Source organism: Orbicella faveolata, unplaced genomic scaffold (genome assembly GCF_042242905.1).
Source record: "Orbicella faveolata isolate gen_17 unplaced genomic scaffold, um_ofav_v1 contig_24, whole genome shotgun sequence".
NCBI lineage: Eukaryota > Metazoa > Cnidaria > Anthozoa > Scleractinia > Merulinidae > Orbicella > Orbicella faveolata.
This window is the reverse complement of record NW_028301552.1, coordinates 18,096,415-18,120,970: the sequence shown is the minus strand read 5'-3', so window position 1 is coordinate 18,120,970 and position 24,556 is coordinate 18,096,415. Positions and strand designations below refer to the sequence as shown.

General features: G+C 38.1%; 1 protein-coding gene and 2 pseudogenes across 3 annotated transcripts; 2 read left to right on the top strand and 1 right to left on the bottom strand.

Annotated features, from left to right (window-relative positions):
- Positions 1-84: 84 nt before the first annotated feature.
- On the top strand, positions 85-10,341 carry LOC149110712 (uncharacterized; annotated as a pseudogene). Its single transcript, XR_016207743.1, has 4 exons — positions 85-2,176; positions 8,970-9,163; positions 9,458-9,530; positions 9,793-10,341. The product of XR_016207743.1 is annotated as an uncharacterized LOC149110712 (transcript).
- A 34-nt stretch (positions 10,342-10,375) lies between these two features.
- On the bottom strand, positions 10,376-12,297 carry LOC110057390 (uncharacterized; annotated as a pseudogene). The gene is made up of 3 exons (XR_016208071.1): positions 12,110-12,297; positions 11,867-12,016; positions 10,376-11,489 (listed from the first exon to the last, which is right to left on the bottom strand). The product of XR_016208071.1 is annotated as an uncharacterized LOC110057390 (transcript).
- A 440-nt stretch (positions 12,298-12,737) lies between these two features.
- On the top strand, positions 12,738-21,444 carry LOC149110711 (uncharacterized). The gene is made up of 7 exons (XM_089292322.1): positions 12,738-12,756; positions 13,069-13,464; positions 16,275-16,369; positions 16,833-16,865; positions 17,636-17,668; positions 19,368-19,565; positions 19,684-21,444. Exons 1-7 carry the CDS (start codon positions 12,738-12,740, stop codon positions 19,852-19,854), a joined length of 945 nt encoding a protein of 314 aa, XP_089148448.1. The 3' UTR covers positions 19,855-21,444.
- Positions 21,445-24,556: the final 3,112 nt, after the last annotated feature.

The window sequence follows — 24,556 nt, the reverse complement described above, 5'->3', positions numbered from 1 at the left end:
ATTTAATATTTAAATTTAATATTTAATATTTAAATTTAATATTTAATATTTAAATTTAATATTTAATATTTAAATTTAATATTTAATATTTAATATTTAATACTACCATATTTTAATTTGCATCATTTTTCACTTTAGTACCATTGGTGATCTGCTTTAATGTTTTGCATTTTAAATAAATAAATAAATAAATAAATAAATAATTAAATAAATAAAATAAAGTGGAACGCCGCCTTACGGCCAACCTGTTAACACGGCCACTTTATTCAGGCCGGAACAAAGGCTCAGTCAGTCACCTTCTTATTCAAAGAACCCCTTTAATACGGCTAAATATTTGTGGCCTGTTGGTGACTGGATTAACGGGGTTCCATTGTAGTATTGACTTTGGCTTTGGATTTTACATTGGCCGGCTTTATCGAAGGACATCTCGTGTTGCGCTGTCCTCAAGTATAATTTGTTTTGTTTGGTAAGATTACAACAAGTTTAGAACGACGATGTTGTTTCATGGTTAGCTGTGTTATTTAAACTGTATAAAACCTAGATCTAATGTGATGGGTAGAGTCTGCTTCGGTACTTAACTGCCCTGGGATATGTGAATTGTAAAGGTTAAAATGGTGGACGTGTTAACCTCCGCAAGGACTAGATGTATTGCAGGTTTTTTTGTTGAAAGCCAAGTCCAATAAAAACTTAAGTTATCCATCTTTACGAGCATCAATATGCGAGTCTGGTGCTTTATGGCAGCAGTTAGCCATGAACGGAGTAAAACAACCCAACGCTAGAAAAACAACACCAGTAAAGATCCCTAGTAATCTGGATTCTGCATTATTTATCCTCGGGAAGCCAAGCGTTAGAGCATTATAATTTAAATTATGTGGGGAAAGAGCTTAAGGACGTTAGCGCGAAAAATTTCCAGTCAATAAATTGTTTTAAAAATTTTTACTGCAGTCAGATAATGAGTTACTTGCGTCAGAAATGCAAAAAATTGGGGGTCATCGACTTCGTTTCAGAGATAAAGCGTGTGGAAAACTACCGTGGTGAAAAAATTGGGGCACGCAATTCAGCATGGTCTACAGGGGTTTATGGTTAAAAATATCGAAGGTGAGTCAACGAAGGAAAGCGATCTTAGCATATTTTGTAGGGGTGGGTCTGTTGCGTAAATAATTCCAAATGTTGCCAATGTTTTCACCAACCGTGACACTTCAAGAGGTATTTGAAACCGCCGCACCGATAAACGAAGAGCTAAACGAACGATTTATCTTCTAATCGAAAGATTTTCTTCATTTTTTCGCTGAACGTGGAAAACCGGTAGAGAAAATAATTCATCAAAAGAAAAATAGGGCCACCGAACGTCCGTGATCGATAAATCCAGGCAAAGCTATAGCAATGGCCATCTGATCTATAATTGTCCATTTTATTACTTCGCGCGCGCTCGATGCATGACGTGGCGTGTGAATTTGCGTGCGCCGTAAGGATGCGCACAAACAGTTAGCGAGAACGTCCTTAAACTTATTAAGCCTCACACTTCCCAGTTACATTGAAGTATAGGGCCAATATCTAAGATTTGCAAGGGGTAAAATCTGCGTGACTGCAAAGTGACGTCCCACACCGCCAAAGCTTGGGCGTCGTTTCCTCATCATTAAGCTACTAGAAGTATTTTAGTCTAATTTCTCTGATAGGAGGGCAAGTCCACTTCAAGGTTACCGCAAGCTTTGAATTCTCTGGTAGTCATTTATGCACCTGCCGTGTGCAGAAGCACTGTGTGCAGAAATGTTTCTTTCCGAAGAATGCAATACACCCTAGCAAGAGTTCATAACCGGACCTATTGTTCTTGACTTTACCGAACTAAATAATAGGGCACCGTGTCACCCATCTTTCACTCTAGAATCATTAACAAATCTCTTTCTTCTTTTCTTTTCTTTTTTTTTTTTTTGTTTTACCTTAGGTAACCAACATAAGCATTATGAGCAAGATTCCAGGTCCAAAAGGGCCACCAGGTTAAAATGGTACCCAGGGTCCTCCTGGATCTAATGGATCACTTGGTACCCAGGGCCCTCCTGGGCCTCCCAGACCACCTGGCTCTGGCAACAGGACTCTTTGTTCTTACGAAAGAGGAAAAAGTGGTGGCCAAAGACCGAATGTGTACGCTACCGAGATCGTCGAAAAAACTGAATCAAATGTAGGTTTAAAAGTAACTATAGTAAAGTCTGGCTTTTTCCTTATGAAACATGTAATTATGTAATATGATAAATAAATTCTTTTGTTATTGACTTCATCGACTATAGAGTCCTAAAGTGTGACGTCACAAAAATAAATTTGAGAAATTATGAGATTTGGCGCCATTTTCGAATAGAGCGTCCTTAAAAAAGGGTCTTTGCCAAAAATTACCTCTTAATTGTAATTCCCAGCCGAAATATAAACGGATGAAAAATTAGTACTGCCCCATATAAATCTCTTTAATTTTGAGTCAGTTCTAGACTGAAGGAACTGAAACCAATTTTGAAGGGTTTGTATTGGATGCTATCAAACTTTGATCCCTTATATCTCTATCGGGAATTGCAATTCAGAGCTAATTTTTGGGATGAGGGCATCTTTTAGGATCCTCTATAAGATATGACATCCCATAATTTCAAAACTTTTATTTTTGTGACGTCATCACTTTAGGACTGTTGCAGGGTAAGACGTTTCTTGGTGTTAACTGTGACTCGAATGACGCAAAATCTGTGACACTTTCGAGCAGCAAATCTGGTGGAAAAAGAAAATACACGTGTACATGCGAGGGTACTCTGAGTATAGGGGTCTCCGATATGTTTTGTTACATTCACTATTGGGAGTGTCCAACTTAAAACAAGGGGGCTCACCCGTTGTCAACTTTAACATTAGCATCAATTAAAGATGAAACGTGGGTTTCAGAATTTATCGTGAGACTAACAATTGAACAGCATTACGACTGTGGCACCTTATTTGTACAGTGATGAGCCGGTTACACATACGCACATTTTTCAAAACAATTTACATAGAAATGGCAGTCACAGTGTACGTACCCGTTTCATCAAAATACCTTTCGCCGTTGTTATATACAGTGTTAAAACTATAGCGTACTAAATTTTTAAGAACATTCGTAAGGAGTTCATACGACACACACATTAGGTCATTTTGTTATCTTCAGGATTGGACTGACGCAACCTTGAAATGGAAGCTGGTTACCTGTAAACACCATCAAAAACAGTATCATATCATTTGCAAATATTACCTACAGGAATAATATAAATGCCTGTTCAAAGCAATCCATATGGGTAAAGCAGTTAGGGGACTATAGCGGACCATAAATTAAGAAGTAGATTATCATTAGCTCTCCGGGAACAATGTCCTATTCCGCGAAGTCCATCTTTTGTATTAAGTGAGTTTGGATTAGATATTATTCTATAATGTAAAGGCAGTGTAAATAAATGCTACTACCACAGCGATAGAAAAACGTTTTTCGCTTATTAAATTTACTTATTTAAGTGATAGAGGACTTTTTCCGTGTTTACAGAGCCTCATCTAAACACGAGGGGAGTAGAGAAAATTTGACACCGTAATGCAAACCCGAACACCCAACGTAACCTTTGAGCATTCTCCCAACCAGCCGACTGTTTAGATGACGCTGTGTAAACACGAAAAAAAAAGTACTCTGTCGCTTTTATAGAATATTTCTCTTCACAACCGTATTTACATACTCTCATTTAACCACACCTATACCTATCGACCAATGAGAGGGCACGTCCATGCACTATCTTTAAAAATGTAAATATCCCATAACCAAAGCAAGGAAAAAGTTCAGCGGGGGCAACTGATGTAGTTTAACTAAATACTAGTGCGCATGTAACTGGTATTATTGCACCTAATGCATAGACAAATTGATAGAGTCAGTTATAACCTCCGCTAAACATATAACAACATTTACACATCCACTGGCTCTTACGGATAGAATAAGGTCAATTTCGTGCTTAAGTTTGTGGAACTGGTTAGAATATGAAAAGAAAAGCGAGACTGTAACGAAAAATCTGCCTCTGTTTGCGAAAAAGGGCATCAGAAGGATCGTGACTAAGACACCATACGAGTACATACGAGTAACATACGAGCACATAGCAGTAACATACGACTACATACGAGTAACGTTCGAGTACATGCGAGTAATATACGAGTACATACCAGTAACATACGACTACATACGAATAACATACGAGTAACATTCGACTACATACAAACACATGCGGTAATACACAGGTTATATACGAATACATTGGTTACATACGAATACCTAGGAACAAATGCCACGCGCGCGCGCGTACCACACACATGTGCCTGTGCCACATACATACGTTCACCGTACTCGCTCCATACGCGCGCCACACACGCACAAACAAACCTGAGAGCTGATGTGATATGATGCGTATGCGGTTTCAGTCATGTGTCATATCACTTACCGTCAGTATCTGGAAAACGTTGTGTTATTTTAAGTAAGCATTGTTTCTTGTGACAGCGAAACGTCACCTCGTGACTTGCCTCGACCTAGCGAGTTCATTTGACCGCGAAGATGGCGCCAAGGAAGAGCTTTTATCCCTCCGCTCGCATCATCAATCCAGACCTTTCTCGGAAGAAAAAACAAAAAACAAAAAAAAAACTGGCATGTGCTGACCCATCGTGTTTGTGCCATAAGTCTGATACAGTATTTTAAGAAAAGCGCGATGGAAATTCGATCATTGTGCCTTGCCGACATCTCCAGTTATCATGGCAAATTGCGCAAAGCATGCTCTGGATTTGAAGTTTCGTTTGCTGGCCGTTTTGTTAAGCCAACATCCTGATATTAAATAGCGCACTTCACAAGGATGAAGAACTTAGTCGCTTGAATAATTTCCTGAACGGCCTGGATTAAAGTTGCTCACTATTCGAAAAGGACGTGGTCAAGAACGGTGGTAATCCTACGGACAAATTATGTTACTTGAGTTCAGCTGATTTACCCCGAAGGGAATTAAAGGAACTTCCATTTTTAAATAAGCCCTTTGAATGGCAATGGCCGTTCCAGCCTGACTAGCTCTGCCTTTGTGTTTTGAGAGCTCAATCTCAGTTTATTTTCCCGCTTGAATTTAATTTTTACCATCAGGGGTCTGGGTGGATTTTGCTTGAGTAGGGTCAGGGGTCAGCTAGCATAGCGGTATTTTCTTTTGATTGAAACGTCAGGATGGTACTGTGGACCACAATTAATATCAGTCATTTTAGAAATTGTTATATTTTGGACTAGTCCTGTGAGGAAAATAATAAAGCTGGCTCATTCCTAGCTTCCTACGCAGATACTCTTAGGGTTCGTCACGCAATTTTCCTCCCTCTGATATTGCGTGATGAGTTAAAAAAAAGTGTCTGCGTACGAGGCTAGTTGACTCCCTGAGCGGTTTGAATTTTGCAACATCAACCAAGTGATTTTGATGGACCTCTAGAAATTTCAGGCATAATTTTCTTGTCAGTTCAATGTCAGGTCAGTCCAGTTTGGATTGTTGAAATATATTTCATTTAGAGTTTCCTAACTTTTTATGGGAATTTTCAGGAAATTTAATAGTCATAAATTTTCAACAACAGCTTATCAATAATGATGAAGATGATGATGCTGATGATGATGTAGGTGTATTAATTTTGCAATAGTATTTTGATCCATTTTTAGGGGATCCTTCAAATTTTACCTCCCCACTTTTTCCAGGCTAAGAATAGACATTTTTTTGTAATTAATGAAGCACTAACTGAAAAGTTACAATTGATTATTTTTCAGCAGCCCATATTATGGTTGGCTTATCACTAATCATAAGGTCTGTTGCCAGTTGATGGTTGTAACTTTATTAATTTGTACTATCATTGTGTTCTATTTGCTACGTGGTTACTGACTGGCAGAAAATTAATTATACTTATAGGTCCAGCTTAAAGGGATTCAAATTCTCAACATCATTGAAGACGTTTTTGTCCAAGCATTTCCCCTGGAAAATCTGAGGAAGACCTTTCCATAAAATGATTTAAACACATCAAAAAATCTGATTTTAAGGTTACCGTATCCCTTTAGATCGGCGATTTTCTTCAAATTTGGATTTTTGGTCAAAGTAATGATCGAAGAGTAACCTCTAATTTCTGAAAAAAAAAAAAAAAAAATCGAAAAAAAACTAAATGTTGGCGGAGAAATGGAGGTTTTATGTTTTGGTCGGAAGTAAAAGTTCCCTCTTGATTGACAGCCCTATAACGCGTATGTAATCAACTGAGACGACTTTCGCGGGAATATCACCTACATGGATACCACGAATTGAATGGCTGCTCACCTCTACTCAGTAGGTCAGCATTGTTAATCCAAGCATTTGTCGCATTAGTTGTAATTCTATTAAGTTGTAAGTAAACATGGACCACGGAAAACTCCGAGGACCAGATCGAAAAAGCGAAGACAGCGAAGAACGAATGAAAATACATCTCGGAGTGAAGGAGCTAAAATTGGGCTCGCGGATGAAGCTATGGCTATCGTATCAAGGAGGCAAAAAGATCGAGTCAAGAGAACAGAAAGCACAAGGGTATTTTGGAGATTTGCGCGTAAATTTCACCGCGAGAAAAAACTTGATTGGCTCAGGTGATCTGAGAACCCAGTTGAAGACGTTTGTGGGCGGAGTTTGTTGGCGAAGCAAGAGATTTTTCTTAGCGCTGTTTTCTCGAATAAATTTAAAGAGTAACAACTCAAAGGAATTTCCTCGATTGCCCTCAAATTTGGACAGTAGCTAGATTAACATATAATAACCAAAAATGTGTCTGCGAATTGTTTATATCCAAATATGTTTTGTCTGGGAGCGATTTTTGTGCGATCACTTCACATTTTTTAAATCCTATTTCGAAAATGTTCCGTAACTTTTTACTGTAATTGAATATGGCAAAACGCAAACACGCTTTTTTAGCGCTTTTTGTCCTTAAACCGGCGAAAAAAATTAATTGGCGAAAAGCAAAATTCCAAAAGGTGATTAAGGCGCTCGCATTTAGTGGTCCTGAAAAAATCGACAATTCATTTCATTTCAAAATTCTTAGTATAATTTGATAGCCAGCTCTATAAGCTTTAATTTGATATAGGGGTTTAGGTATCTACCGCTTAACCCGGACGCGTTACATCGCTTGGACGCGAGACACCCCTGAAGGTATACGGTAACCTTAACCAGAGTAATTCTATCAGTCCCCTGTTGACGCAAGCATGCACTCCAATATTAATAACCTAATTTACAAGATATAACCAAAATAATATCTTATATCATGCCAGCAAATAACATTCTTCGGCTACACTTTAAGGTGGCACACCCAGGAGTGTAGTGTAACCAAGAGAGTCTAATGTCATGCCTACAAAAACATTATTCGGCTACACTTTCAGGTGGTACACCCAGCAGTGTCGTATAACCAAGAGAGTCTAATGTCATGCCTGTAATAACATTATTCGGCTACACTTTAAGGTGGCACACCCAGGAGAGTAGTATAACCAAGAGAGTCTAATGTCATGCCTGCAATAACATTATTCGGCTACACTTTAAGGTGGCACACCCAGGAGTGAAGTGTAACCAGGAGAGTCTAATATCATGCCTGCAATAACATTATTCGGCTACACTTTAAGGTGGCACACCCAGGAGTGTAGTGTAACCAAGAGAGTCTAATGTCATTTCTACAATAACATTATTCGGCTACACTTTAAGTGGCACACCTCGGAGTGTAGTATAACCAAGAGATTCTTATGTCATGCCTCTAATAACATTATTCAGCAACACTTTAAGGTGGCACACCCGGGAGTGTGGTGTAACCAAAGAGTCTAATAACATTATTCGGCTACACTTTAAGTTGACACACCCAGGGGTGTAGCGTAACCAAGAGAGTCTAATACTGTGCCAGCAAAAGCATTATTCATCTCTTTTAATATTAATTTTCTGCACTTTAAGGCAGTTTAGTGAACTGTAACCGAGAAATACTTATATCAGTTTATCGCAACTAATGTAAAGTCCACAGGGCCAAAGAATTTTGGTACAAGGTAGACAAATGGATTGTTAGATCGCACAATGATGAATTCTGATTTGTTGAACTGGATGAAAACAGAAAAATATTACGATTGAAGACAACTTATCTGATAAACGCAGAAAAGGCGGTGACATATCGTTAAAAGATTACTATGCTGTCAATATATTAAAGTTAATATAAAGTGGTCAATAAACCACTATCGTGCTATCGTTACACTTCTATACCCTTGACCTCAGAATCAAGATATACTTTCTTATCCACGCCGGTTAGCGACACGCACGCGCGAACAGAAGTTTGCGCATAGAGAAGACTTGAATATAATCTTTTAGCCTTATGGCAGGTTCAGTTCACGCGCACGAATAGAATATCAGTAGAAAAAGATTAAAATGAAAAGATAAAGAAACTATATTTTTTTAGGTTGTCATATTGGCTTTGAAAAACGCCATAACAAGAACCCAAACAATGAACGCGGGAGTGCCGGCTTTTTCGTCATTGAAACATGTACCACCATATGTATACAGGCAAACGGATCTATTTTCTCTCTGAATTAGAAACCTAACAACCTAAGCAATACACTGTTGGTAATTTCTGTCCAGTAAAGGCCGTTAGTAAACTTACGCCCAGCAAAAGCAAACAAACAAACAAAGAAACGATATAAAAACAAGTTCAGTTCGCAGATGAGGAAGCCTTGCAAATTATGAAGGTAGGGGAAATCTAAAATGGATATAATTTGATGTGGAATATTTTTATATAGCTTTGTGCTGTTACCATTATGCATCACACAATGCAAATTGTTTACTAAAAACATCTATCTTTTCTTAATGGGTCAAGAAGACCAGGCAGCTAGATGCCGCACTTACTTGTGGCCTTGTGCAACACATACTGACTTCTTTGTCCTTTTGTTCTCTATAATATTCTTTTAGAGTAAGTGGATTGGCCTACTTCATCATGCCTGTCACTCCCATAAGTGGTTGGACGGGAGGTGTGACCATGATGATCAAATCCATGATCCCAACTTAACGTGGTTTGACCGGCGCGACAAGGACTTTGCAGAGTTGCAGAAAGTCATCTTAAACCCAGAGCTACTTGACAGTTTCCGATTCTATGTTAGATTAAGGTAACCAAGTGGCATGAATTTGTAAGTTGTCATTCTGTCCTAGTACAGAATACTACATGTACTTTGTGCATGGCTCAAATATAAAATATACATATTCATATGTATACATCAAAAGTGTGTTAAATTTTACATCCAATGGGTCAACATCCTAATATACAGATTATAATTTGCACTTTGCCTGGGACTATTGTCACAGCATTGAGATATGATTCGAAGATAGTTTTATTATTATTATTATTATTATTATTATTATTATTATTATTATTATTATTGTTATTGTTATTATTATTTCAGGCACACTGGCAGAATAGAGTGTGCAAACAGCCTGACCCTTGCATACATGCACTCCAAAGAGATCACCTCTTAGGTACTTTTATACACTGATAATATTCTAGATGTATAGTGAAATGCTTTGTGGTACAATGCATGAAATTAAATGGTAAAACTCTTTAATTTTGAGTACCGAACAATTACTCCCAACATCCTTGTTGTGTGCTCAGCCATATTACACCTCACAGAAAGGATATATTTTATCTGCATGCATCCCAGGATCATATCCCATTGAACTGATCATAGACAAGTGATAGAACAAAGTCAACTACAATAATAATTTTTTTTTTTCATTGCAGCTATAAAGCTTACAAGGCAAGGAAGTATATTGCTACATTTGACTGGAATTTTCATTTGGATCTCCCATCAGCCACAAGCAAGTCTGGGAATGAAATCACCTCCAGGAGATATAATCAGAGAACTCAGCAGTGGAATGTAAGAACAGTAAAACAAAACAAAACCTTTGACTACATTCCATTGCTTATAGCAAGAATGTTACGTGCTAGAGTGGAGGACAATGATCTCGTGGCACGCAATGTGTCACTCAATGAAAGCGATCCACGTCTAGTGGCACCCACAATTGCTGCAAAGCCTCCCCCTTCCTCGAAGGAACTGTTGGGAAGAAAAAGCAGGTTTATTGTGCCCTCCAAACATGCAAAATCAACATCTGGTCAGGATTTGGGGGAAATGTTGTCAAATGAATAATTTTTCCACAGTATTTATTTCATATAATATGTGAACATACAATGTACATCCACTTAGAAACTCACTGTGCCGTTATGTTATCAAACAAAAAATATGGAAAATGTTCCATTTTGATACAACATGATAATTACATCAGGGGATATTATTTGGACTCTTGATTTTCTACAAATATCAGTGTTTATATTTTTATTGAAGGTGAATCGATGAGCAGGGAAAACACCTGTGGTGACTTGAAATGAAAATTAATGGACCACTGTATCTTTTATTGAACTGAAATGCATATGCATGACTCTTGCACAAGAGTGAAAAAAAACGTTTTTTACCACTGAAAAAAAGTAAAGTTTGTATATTAAGTCATAAGTACATCCTTCTAGGCGGTGTATCAGGAAAGTTCAGAGTACATCAACTAAGCAATAAAATAGTCAATTGTATCAAGTGTGAGTTGCTGTATTTTGTAAGAAATACATGTGGAAGGGTTTTACCTTGGACACTCAGAAAACTCTAACACTTCACTTTTCCCACTTATTAAAATCTCTATCTTCTTGAAACAACTGCTTTTATCAAAGCTGGAAAACCAAACACTCAGAAATTTGGTATGAATAATTCAACACCACCATTCAAGGTCACCGTAAGATTTCACTTTCATAATTCATAAGCAGTTATGTAAATTGACATGTAGCCAGAATGCAGTCTCATACATAATTTCAGTGCTCCCGATATCCCATGTAAACCCTTGTGACTGATGGGTTAATCGCTCGCGTATTTTCAAAACTACACATGAAGGACAAACACGCCTGTTTCCTTTACCAAGACGGCCATACTTTGCTAAAATAAATTGTCTGTCTGCGGCTTTCCTAAAAGCACGTGTACTTGCATCTTCTCTGTCATTTCTGATGTCACTAATGTTCCTGATACACATTTCCAAGAAATCAGGATCCAGACATAACTTTGCAAAGTGGGAAGTTGTTGTGATGCACTTTGACTGTTTGTAACACTTATTTTCTACAGCCTGTGGCATTGGCCTGCAAAGGCCACAGGTACACCAATCGACCAAAGGACTGCCTGGTGAAGGAACGGGCTCAGCTGAAGAAACAGTTACAGCCACGGTTGTACATGTAGCTCCAGCTGTCTCGGTGTCAGCAATCATGTCTCCTGTTTCATCTGTGCCATCAAGGTCATCCTCCATGATGAGGAGAGTATGGATATAATCCATACTCCCCACACCCCTCCGCTAAACCCTCACGGCCAACTTTCGCATCGTTGCCTCATCCAGTGTAGCAATGAACTCTTACTATGTTTATAATTCAAAATAAAAATGATGACTATACAATCATAACAAAAATATAACGTGGAAGCAACCCGAAAATATTCATCTACTAATAAAGAAAGGAAAAATGCAGGGCTACATATAATTCACTCTGACGTTCCGGAAATTGAAGATGTGTCAGTTAAAAAGAAAAAAAACTGGGAAAATTATTGACATAATCGTAGTCTATAAAAATACTTCTCACTCATTTTAGTCTCGGGACTGATAAGGAAATAAAACAATGCCAAATATCACAGACATTTGCAGCATTTGCAAGGCAAATGTCCATTCGTGTGCGCATCATAATTGGGATACAGGTAAGAAAAAAAAACACAACAACGGACTAGCGAATAAAAAAATACCTTCACATCGTTGGTTTCTTTAATTTGTTGTTGATCCTCAGTTGGAACGTCGGTAGCGCCTGATGAGAGACGAAATCCCGATCCTTCCAGCCTCGGTCAAATTCTACGTATACGGCTTTCATAGGCCGATGACGACTGCTCGTTCGAATCCTGAAGAAAGGGAATACACAAATTATTTCGTACGCTTTTTCGCAACTCAATAACAAAAGAAGTGAATGTATTCAACTTTATAGGCATGCATACCCTGTTTCTGCAAGGTTTATTGCTTGTTCCACATTTACATTCATCTGTACACAGCACGTTTCTCCCTTTGCACGGGCACCCACGAGAACTATTTTCTTTGCGCTTCGTTGTACAAGCACTTTTGCATTTACAAAAGGTCGCCGCTGGTTCCTGAGTAAAAGAAATTCACCTTCGTGAGTATTTGCTTTGCATTAAGTTGATTTAAATGCAAAATATATGCAGAATTCTTATACTCACCGATATTTCCATAATGGCGGTCGAGCGTGACAAGTTTCGGAGAGAGTGAATGCTACTGCGTATGTCAACCCATGACAGTATCCCTTTAAGGCTGGTTTTCACTAGCGATGGAGTCGTGGTCGGAATCGTAGTCGGAGTCATAAGAGTGCTTACGACCTAGTGAAAATCGAAAATCAGTCGTAAGCGGAGTCATAAGCTCGACGGAGTCGGAGTCGGAAGAATAAGAACGTTTCCATTTCTTCCGATTCCGTTTACGACTCCGTCACTTATGATCCAGTGAAAACTAGATAGTCGGAGTCGGAAGCAGAAGCGGAAGAACTAACCAATCACAAGGCCCGGAATCGAACACTGTGATTGGTTTATTCTTCTGTTTCTGCTTGCGACTCCGACAATGCAGTTTTCACTAGATTGTAAGCGACGGAGGCATAAGCGGATGCAATGTTCTGCTTCTGACTCCGTCGGTTTGATTTTCACTAGATCGTACCGCTCTACGCTTCTGATTACGACTCCGACTACGACTCCGACCAGCCTTTAAGCGTGCTTTTCATTTCGAGTACTGATAAATTTCACCTCAACTCCTTTGATACGGGGATTTTTATAGCATTTACAGGCGTCAATTTAAGTCCTGCACATTCTTTGTGAACAAAATTTAATCTCCGAACTCAATAAACGTAAGCGTCGCATAATCTTGATCTCAATCTGTTTTCTTATTTTTTCCTTAGTCTTCTTACTAATATCCCTTGAGTTATCGGACTCGTTACCTCTCGACGAAAAAAGCACAGACAACTTTAATCATGATGAAGACAAAGAGACCTCCACTATCGATTATCGTAGCGCTAAGGAATGTCAAGAGGGACATGATGGCATTTCCGAAGAGGAGGTGCAAAATGAACCCAGTGGTGTGAATCAAAATGGGAAATTAAGCGCTAGAAGCCATTTTTCAAAACGCAACTCATGCTCCAACCCTGAGGGAATTAATTCGTCTGGACGACATCATGGTTGTGATCGAGTCATTTTGTTGGCTGTGTGTTTCATTTCCGCAGCGTCACTTTTGCTTACCGTGTTGATGCTATTTGGCGTAGTTGCACCTCTGAATTGCGCCTGCTCTGTAGAAACAGGTATTTCCAATTATTTCCTGTGCATAACTTTATTCTGATGTGTTATTTGAATGAACCTTTTTTTTAGTTGAATGTATAACATCTGATAAAATTGTTACTTGAAGACTTAAAGTTTTCAGTAAAGGTTATCCACGGTAAATAACGCTATGTTTATTTGGCGAATGAAACTTGCAGCCTTCAGCGTTCTGCTCGTGAGTAAACAAATAGTATTAATTGCATTCTGTAGATTCTTCGAGTACCACGACAATCCATGTCTCTTTTTTCCGGTCTTCGAAAACAATGTTCCTCTGGCAAATTGTACTCCTTTTGAGATTAAGCGAAATCTTACGTTACTGTGGGGTAATTTAGTTAATCAGTCTTAAATATTGTTGTCACTGATACCACGTTTATTGAGTACTGTACTTGGACTGAGCAAGTCTGGGGATCGTTCAGTAGAAATGGGCCAAAAAACTGAAAGTTGCTGGTTGCAACTGGGTAAAAAGTCGAAGTTTACGGTAAGTAAGGTCTTAGATAGAATTGAAAAAGTATTAGTACTGCTTTATCACGGCGGCAAGCTTCTTAACTAATGATTCCGGCTGTTTGCGTACAAACGGGCCGCTAATACTGTTTACATTGGTTCTCAAAATTATTAATTTTCCTGAATCTAGCCAAGAGGCTAGAATCATATAGCATTTTAACACGTGAGGTATTATTTCATTTTTGTTCGGTCTGTTCGCGCCACTTTTTTGCGATCTTTTATCAATAAACCACATTCGTGAACAACTGCACACGAAGCTTCCACAACAAACAAAAACATTAAGCTAGACTGAATGTTGTTTTAAAAATGTGAAAAGCCTTCCGGAGAAAAGTAAGTACGGTAATATCTACTCTGGTGGAGGTCGATATGCTGTGGTTAACGACTAACATCAAGTAAAGTGGAATGATCTGAGACACTCATCCCTTTTCCAACAGAAGCGGTCGTTCCATTACTGAGGCCTCCCGCGCCCATTAGCTAGTATTTTAGCACTAGAGCCAATTTTGTCTGTTTAAAATATTTTAATTTTTGGCGAGGAAAAAGATTGGCAAAAATTTCGCATGTTCCAAATTTTGGCAGCGGTCGCATTAGACCAACATGTTGGAACCAAAACGTTACTGATCGAAATAAACGTCACAAGATCTATTTTTCTCAATTAAGTAATTTATTGGACCTCATGCGAGAGCTTGACTCTTCGCAGATTTTTCTCCACGGTGCATGTTCTTCTCTCCGCTCTACAGCAACTCGTGATTTTCGGCCCATGATTGGACGAGCAGATTTTGCTCGGCTTGCGTTTGTGTTGTTGCTTGCGCCACTTGCGATCGAAGAAAATTGTCTCGCTGAAGCCATCTCTTCAAATTGCTGCCAGTATCCGGATCCAGGTTACGAGTCATAAGAATTTGAATAAAAACGTCGCTCATATTCCTCGTTTGCATTGAAATAACTGTAAAAAGCGTTAGATGAGCCGGGTGAAAAAAATGATTTTGTCCCGCCATCTCACGCACCAAACTGGACTAGCCGTCAAAATTGTTTTCTCGCCGTAATTTTATCCAGACATGTTTTAAGAAATATGACAGTTAAATGGTTAAAAAAAAAAAAAAAACATTGTTTGCTTTGCCAAAATTTGGAAGCCTCCGAGGCAGCACTTCGGCTTCTTTGAAGACTGGTGAAATTTTGGCACTTCGCAAAAATTTGGCAAGTTTTTTTAAACTGGGGTCGCACTTATTTTACGCTACTTGTTGACAGATTTATTACTTATACAAACAAAATTGGCTTGAATTCGCTCTAGTGCGACCCGGCAGTTAACAGTGTACGAGTCAAAATGTCAGAGCTGTCCTTTATATCATGAGAGACTAAAAATTAAACTGTACATGCCTGAATTTTTATTGCTGGGGTTGAACTGAAAAGGGTGATTTGGTCTAGTTTTATCTCGTTATTCGGCGGGTTCCAAGGTAGCTCTGTACTGTAACAAAAACAGATTGATTTAAACTTGAGCGATTAACTGTTGTTAATTTTAATTTGCCATCAGACGTGGCGTCTTTTCGGAAATTTCCTTGCGGGCCTGGACCGACAAGTATACATATCAGCAATACTTGACGACACTAAATTATCTTGATCACATAACTTAGCGGCTCAACATTCATTTCCAAGGCGCTTTGCTTTGTCTACTCTTGCTCACAACGGATTAAAACTTCGGCAGGCCTAATGTGGAAGAAACCTGTTCCGCGTCCCAGAGTTATGTAACTTGACTTCTTCTTTAAATTGATGTTTGTCTCTAACAACTAAATGCAATATAGTGCAGCACCACAGTATCTACAATATTCGTTATTTGTTATTGGGAACTATCGTGTTTTTCCTGAGCCATGGGGAATCTATAAAATCTGCTTATTTAACAAAACTTCAAGTTTGTCCTTGCTCCACGGTTGTGTTAAGTTTTTATGTTGCTTACGTTCTTCTTAACTCAAAGTGTGCTCTTGGCGTATAATACTGCTAAGAGGACTGTTGAACTTTGATTGATCAATACTACCACTCTTTGTCGCAACAATAAGCTGACAAATGCCCAATCAGTGGGAAACACGTTTTTAATATTTTCCTGACATAACACGGTTACCAACAAAAGTTTAAAAAAAAATCGTTAATTGATTTAGTGTTTATAACTCAAACAAAAAAGAAGAATGGGCATGTTGAAATACAACCTCAGTTAAAAAAATATATTTACATCTACGTTGGGCATATGACGCATTTCCTATATTCAATGCTCTGCTTGGTGTCATTCGTTTATTTCCTTCTCCAACAGGGGGTGATCCCACGGTATCTAAGGCCGAGCATGCAGAACTTTCGAAGAATGTACAAGAAATGAAAAAGAATTTATCTTCTCTTGAAGAAAATTCGGTAAGCGATACAGCACTTCAATAGTTGGTTGGCACCTCAGGGAATTCAACTAACTTTCATGTTTATTGTTTGGTTAACTTCCTACCTTCCCAATCCTCCCCCGTCCTGACCGTGCAGCATGCATGTACTCCCTAATCAGTTCCGTGCTGATTTCTGAATGCCTTAAAAATGGTAACGGGGGCATAAGTACGATTTTTAGAAATCTCACATTTCAGGAGTCCATGACTACGGGCTCCTGTCCATTTTTATTTGTACTGTTACCTCGGCAACCACTGTAACAATATGTAATAATGTGAAGTGGATTGGGAAGCCCCGCGGAAAAGATTTCCCTCCCTTAAGATTATAATAACCAGCTAAACCGGATCTCGTTTGAACTAACAATAGTGGCTTCCCTGTTCGAAGCCATTGCTAAGGAGCTATTTGGAAATTTGTTTCTTAATTGTGTCTTCTTTCTTTATGACAGGTGGCTACTCAACTGGAAACGTTCAAAGCAGAAGTGAGTTTAACACAAATTTCTATCGACGTTGCCAGGCAAAATGTCATAGGTGTAACAAAACAATATCAGTATATAAGACCACTCAAGAATTAATTGCGGCGAATTGCTTTTTCAAAACTTCGCGCGAAAGACAACAGTTTGTTGTTTAATAGAAATTGTTTTTGTTTCACACTTTGCCAACAATCTTGCCGAATTCAATTTGTTTGTAAAGTTAAGGACTACACCCCTGCGACGCAAGGCCTGCATGCGTAGTTTAAATTGCAAATATTCTTAATACCGTCTTAACGTATTTTTGTGAGTTAAATAAAACTGACTTGAAATTGACTTGACTTGTTTCATAAAATTCGAACTCGGCCAATATTTCAGAGGACTTCACCCTAGTTCAATAACAAGTACTCATTCGTTTCTAATATTAGTAAACCATCAGGAAAAGCTCTGGGAGTTGGGAATTACGTTCGTTCACCATGCTTGCACGTTCTATTTTATATTTGTTTTCTAAAAGGTACCTGCAGGGCCCACTCATCATGCCACTGGACTGTGGCTCAAAACGCAAATTGCTCTGGATATAATGAAACTATATATTAAGAGAAAACATAAAACCATATTCCTTAACGTCGGTTGGTTAAGTTCATTAACCATGAGCTGCACGTTCCATGCCGCTTTCTGCCACTGAAGTTCAGTACGCAAATTTTGCTGGATGTAATAAAACTATGAACCGTAAGAGAATACATAAAACCGTATTTTTAACGATGGTTGTTTTTTTATGACAGATTACAGCACAGCTGAATGAAGTGAAAACTGAAGTAAGTCTTTTTTCATCATAACACCTCGTCACTGTCTCCTAGAAAAAACTTTATCACTTACAAAGCAAATCTGCTCAACCTGTTGGTGACTGGATTTACGAGGTTTCATTGTAGTATTGACTTTGGCTTTGGTTTTTATATTGGCCGGCTTTATCGGAGGACATCTCGTTTTGCGCTGTCCTAAAGAATAATTTGTCGTGTTTGGTAAGATTACAACAAGTTTAGAACGACGATGTTGTTTCATGGCTAGCTGTGTCATTTAAACTGTATAAAACCTAGATCTAATGTGATGGGTAAAGTTTGCTTCGGTACTTAACTGCACTGGAATATGTGAATTGTCAAGGTTAAAATGGTGGGCGTGTTAACCTCCGCAAGGACTAGATGTATTGCAGGTCATTTGTTGAAAGCCAAGTCCAATAAAACCTCAAGTTATTCATCTTTACGAGCATCAATATGCGAGTCTGGTGCTTTATGGCAGCAGTTAGCCATGAACGGAGTAAAACAACCCGACGCTAGAAAAATAACACCATTAAAGATCGCTAGTAATTTGGATTCTGGATTATTTATCCTCGGGAAACCAAGCGTCAGACCGTTATAATTTAAATTATGTGGGGAAAGAGCTTGAGGAAGTTCGTTCGAAAATTTTCCAGTCGACAAATTGTTTTAAAATTTTTAATGCAGCCAGATAATGAGTTACTTGCGTCAGAAATGTCAAAAAAAATTGGGGGGTCATTCACTTTCTTTTCAGAGATAAAACGTGTGGAAAACTACCGTGATTTGAAAAAATTGGGGCACGAAATTCAGTACGGTCTACAGGGGTTTATGGTTAAAGATATCGAAGGTGAGTCATCGGAGGCAAACGATCTTAGTCATATTTTGTAAGGGTGGGTCTGTTGCGTTAATAATTCCAAATGTTGCCAATGTTTTCACCAATCTTAACCCTTCAAGAGATATTTGAAACCGCTGCACAGATAAACGAAGAGCTAAAAAGAACGGAATTCGATTGCCAGCATTTTGCAAAAAATTCAAACTTCTGATCGAAAGATTTTCTTCATTTTTTCCCTGAACGTGGAAAATCGGTAGAGAAAATAATTCATCAAAAGAAAAATAGGGGTCACCGAACGTCCGTGATCGTTAAATCCAGGCAAAGCTATAACAATGGCCATCTGCTCTATAATCGTTCAATTTATTACTTAGCGCGCGCCCGATGCATGACGTGGCGTGTGAATTTGCGGGGCCGTAAGGACGCGCAGAGACAATTAGCGCGAACGTCCTTAAACTTATTAAGCCTCACAATTCCCAGTTACATTGAAGTATAGGCCAATATCTAAGATTTGCAAGGGGTGAAGTCTGCGTCATTACAAAGTGACGTCCCATACCGCTGAAGCTTGGGGTCGTTTCCTTATCATTAAGCTACTAGAAGTATTTCAGTCTACTTTCTCTGATTGGAAGGCAAGTCCGCTTCAGGGTTACCGCAAGCGTTGAATTCTCTGGTGTTCATTTCTGCACCCTGCCGAGTGTAGGAGCACTGTGTGCAGAAATGTATCTTTCCGAAGAACGCAACACGGGTTTGGGTTCGAAACCGGACCTATTGTTCTGGAGTTCACCGAACTAAATAATAGGCCACCGTGTCACCCATCTTTTACGCTAGGATCATTAACAACTCTCTCTTTTTTTCTTTTATTTTTTTTTACCTTAGGTAACCAACATAAGCATTATAAGCAAGATTCCAGGTCCAAATGGGCCACCAGGTTACAATGGTACCCAGGGCCCTCCTGGACCTTCCGGACCACCTGGCTCTGGCAATCTCACACTTTGCTCTTACGAAAAAGAAATCAGCGCTGGCAAAACCCCGGATACATATGCTACCGCGGTCGTCGAAAAAACTGAATCAAATGTAGGTTTAAAACTAACTATAGTAAAGTCTGGCTTTTTCCCTGTAAAACATGAAATTATGTAATATGTTAAATAAATTACTTTATTATTAACTTCATCGACTATTTTATATGTTGCAGGGTAAGAAGTTTCTTGGTGTTAACTGTGACTCGAATGACGCAAAGTTTGTGACACGTTGGAGCAGCATATCCGGTGGAAAAAGAAAATACACGTGTACATGCAAGGGTACTCTGACTAGTGGGGACTCCCAGATGTATTGCTACATTCACTCCTGGGAGTGTCCAACTTAAAACAAGGGGGGTCACCCGTTGTCAACTTTAACATCACCATTAATTAAAGATGAAACGTGGGTTTCGGAATTTATCGAGAGACTAACAATTGAACAGCATCGCAACTGTGGCACCTTATTTTTACAGTGATGAGGCGGTTACCTATATGCACATTTTTCAAGACTATTTACACAGAAATGGCAGTCAGAAGTGGGCGTAACCGTTTCATCAAAATACCTTTCGTCGTTGTTATATATAGTGTCATCACTATACACTCTATTACACTGCGCGAAAAGCCAAATATTCGGGCCCGAATTCGCTCGAATACGGATCGGCGCACGCCGCGTATGCCGCAATGTTCTGAAGTATTCGATTGCGGCTGACTCGAAATACACCTGGAATATTCAATAGGAATCCGGCCTGTTTTTCCGTATTCAAATTTAATACTCGTGAATGACTCGAAGTGTTCGATAAATCATACGGGCCACGTTTTGGTAGATTAATGTTGCATTAGATGTTCTTCGAAGATATAACGATCATTTATGGCTCGAACATTTTCGAATACTCTCAGTCGTTCGAGAGTTTGCGACTGGAACACGAGATGTACGACGCCACTTCTGACGTGAACGTCTTCGAATACTAATGAATACGTCAAGTATGCTCCAATTTTCGAGAATCGCACGCTATGAATACGAATGTTATGTCACATTTTTCACAGCCAAAGATGTCTTGCGTCGCCAAGAACGGGTTTTATGCAGGTAATATACGCTACCGCGTAGTTCAGTCAGACAACACGCGTGTGTTTCGAAGCGTGCGACTGGAACACGAGACTCATGCGAAGTATGAAACGTGTTCATGTTTGAATACTGAGGCATACGTGACGTTTTAAGGTATTCGAAACGATACATTTCAAGTGTTCTGTGGTGTTCGACTGGAACACGGGACTCATGCGAAGTATGAAAGTATTCATGTTTGAATACTGAGGCATACGTGAGGTTTTAAGGAATTCTAAACGACACACTTCAAGTGTTCTGTGGTGTTCGACTGGGACACGAGACTCACGCGAAGTATGAAACGTGTTCATGTTTGAATACTGAGGTATACGTGAGGTTTTAAGGTATTCTGAACGACACACTTCAAGTGTTCTGTGGTGTTCGACTGCAACACGAGACTCATGCGAAGTATGAAACGTGTTCATGTTTGAATACTGAGGCATACGTGAGGTTTTAAGGTATCCTAAACGACACACTTCAATTCACGTCTCCTGTTCGACTGGAACACGAGACTCATGTTAAGTATGAAACGTATTCGTGATCGAATATTGACGCCAACGTGAAGTACTGAGGACCCTTAACAAAGCTTGTATATCCCCCAAACTGTGTTCAAACTGCCATGTGTAACACACTTTTTAATTCCTTTGGATTCCTAACAAAACCCACCCAAAAGAAAGAAAATTACCAAGACAATATTTTTTTATTTATTTATTTATTTATTTATTTATTTATTTAATATGTACGTTATCCCAACAAAAGTAAACAAATGCCGTTATGACATCTTCATTTCATTTCAAATTTTATACTTTATTTATAAATAATAAAACTTATATTGTTACTTGTTCGTGTATGTTTATTTTCATCGAACTATGGAAGAATTTACATTGCCAAGACCCTATGTTATGAAAAAGTATAAGGAACCATCTGAGAAGCAAAACCTAAAAAAACACCATAACATTTTGTATGCATTTACTTTATATCTAGATGCTGCTTTGTTATGAAAAAGCATAACCATCTGAGAAACAAAGTCTTTAAAAAACACTAGAACATTTTTTTTGCAAACTATAACTAGATGCTGCTGTGTTATGAAAGGGGAAAATGAAGCATTTGAGAAGCAAAGTCTGAAAACCACTCTTCTATAACATTTTGCATACAACTTTCTAACTAGATGCTGCTATACTATGAAAAAGCAGCAGGAACCATCTGAGAAGCAGTCTAAAAAACACTTACATTTTGTATGCAAACTTTAGAACTAGATGCTGATATGTTACGAAAGAGAATTAAGGATGCATTAATGAATTGCTACTTTGCATATTTATCATCATTAGTATTTGGTTCAACAATTGGAACCCTCTTAACATTAGCATATACCTTTAGAAGTGTCTCACACAAAAGGGATGTAGTGCATCCGATTTAATCTATAGACACTGTATGTAAACCCCATATCAAATTAAAACTTATAGAGCTGGCTATCAAACTATACCAAGGACTTTCAAATAAAATGAATCGCCAAATTTTTCTAGACATTTTAGTGCTGGCGTCCAAACCATTATTATTATTATTATCACATTTTGAAAGCTACATGTACAAGCCAAAGCGAACTTTGTTTCTTGTTAATTTAATGTTTCTCAGTTTTTGGACACAAAACACTAAAAAAATTGCCTGCGTGTTACCATATTCAATCGCAGTAAAAAGTTACAGAACATTTCCAAACCAGGATTAAAGAATGGTGGAGTTATCATTCAAAAATCACTCTCAGAGAAAAAATATTTCAAAATAAAAATTAACAGACATGGATGATAAACTAGCTACTGTCCAAAATTTGAGGCAGATTCACTTTGACTTAGCTTTCAAAAAGTGATTTGGATGCTCGCATAGAGAAACCCTGAAAAATTTGACAATTCATTTTATTTCAAAATTCTTGGTATACATGTAGATGTACGTGTAGATTGATAGCCAGCTTTATTGGCTTTAATTAGACATGCTAAATGGTGTGGGTGCAAAACACTCTGAAATATATAGGGTAACCTCAAGACAAAGAGCTGAAAATTCAAACTGAGACCTGAGATCAACACTAAGTGTCGACAGAATTGATGACCAAAAGGTTTTATCACATTTGGAAAGCTACACTGTAAGCACCTGGGTTTCTACTGCATGCAAAAACATACTTAATATGCCTTTGAGAGAAGAGAGAGTTGTGTTGCACATTAATCAAGTTTACAGTGCAAACAAAGTATGAAAGGATGTGAGGGCCAGAGTTTGTGGGCTTAAAAACATTCAAAACAATTCAAGCAACAATGTTCAAGGTTACTGATTATGTTTCACTTTGCACTGAAAAAGGTAGGCAAGCTCTAGAAGCCTTTAATTTTTTGCTAGATATGGTGTAAACTTTTTATGCGTTAATTAATCCAATCAAAATTTGAGTATCAAATTCAACATTGTTCTGAATTTTCAGCTCTTAACCTGAAATGAGTGGCTAATAGCCAATAGCCACTCTGAACAAACAGAACGAACTGCTTAGATAACTTCATGTAGACATGCAAACAAATTTCAACTTAGGCTAATAACCTAAATGGGTAATAAAACTCAATTTTCAATATTTACCTTTGGAAGGAATATGGTTAGTACAGTGGAACCTCGATTTAATGAACCTCTATATGATGAGGTCCTCAGCATAACGAATGATTTTCATGGCCCCAGTAATAGTAGACTATACAGAAAAGAACCTTGATACAACGGAACCCTGTTATAGTGAACATGCTTTGCCAATTCCTTGGCACTTCATTATATCAAAGTTCCACTGTAGTTTGACATTATTATAGCAAATTGTCTTGAAATTGGGTTTACATGTACCTTAATATAATGTATATATAAAATAACAGATGACGAGCTGATCAAATGTAGATTTGACTTGACATTTTATTACTATTTAGTTTCGTACAACACAACTTGTGTGCAGTACTCATCAGATAAAATTGCCAAATAGGAATTTACATCATTACACTGATTTGAATACACAAGCGACCATTGGAAATGTGATAGCTACAATAAGGGAATGCTTTTACAAAACAAAGGAAAGTTGGAAATTACGAATAAACTCTGTTATTATTGAAACACAAGAGAAGACGTAAAATTTAAAATTTAAAATTTAACATTTTTCAGGAGAAATTTGTTTGCATGTCTACATGAAGTTATCTAATCAGTTCATTCTGTTTGTTCAGAGAGGCTAACTCAGGTTTATAAATACTAAAGTACTTCTCCCAGAGGCGTAGGTTACATCGATTTGAAGTGGGGTTATATGGGGCAGTCTCCAAGTGACTTTGACAATAAATCAAAGTTCAAAGTCACTTGAAAGATTTTAAAGCAAGCTGCCCCATATAACCCCACTTCAAATCGATGTAACCCATGCCTCTGGGAGAAGTACCTTTGTAAACCTGAGTTAGCCTCTCTGAATAAATGGAATGAACTGATAACTTCATGTAGACACGCAAACAAATTCTTCCTGAAAAAATGCTTAATTTTAACTTTTAAAGCTTCTGTTGTTACACAATAGTAACAGCGTTTATCTATAATTTCCAACTTTCCTTTTTTTTTCGTAAAAGCATTCACTTATTGTAGATATCATATTTCCAACAGTTGCATGTGTATTTCAAATCAGTGTAATGATGTAAATTCGCATTTGGCAATTTTATCTCATGAGTGCTGCACACAAATTGTGTACTACAAAACTAAATAGTAATAAAATGTCAAGTCAGATCTACAGTTGCTCAGTTCATCATCTGTTATAATCACGCTGTAGTTTACTACTGAGCACTCTGAAAACAGATCTGCAAATCACCTTGTTTATATGTAAAATATATAGAGACTGACTGGTGAAATGCTAAAATTTGCTTGCCAATATAATTTTTCATAAGCTCTTACAAAAATAAATCTTAAAAAGTCTACATGGC

What these genes read in the sequence shown, in the direction of transcription:
- LOC149110711 (XM_089292322.1), top strand. An exon ending in CGCCTGCTCTGTAGAAACAG is followed by an intron (nt 13,465 to 16,274) that starts GTATTTCCAATT and finishes CTTCTCCAACAG; the next exon opens with GGGGTGATCCCACGGTATCT. An exon ending in TGGAAACGTTCAAAGCAGAA is followed by an intron (nt 16,866 to 17,635) that starts GTGAGTTTAACA and finishes TTTTTATGACAG; the next exon opens with ATTACAGCACAGCTGAATGA.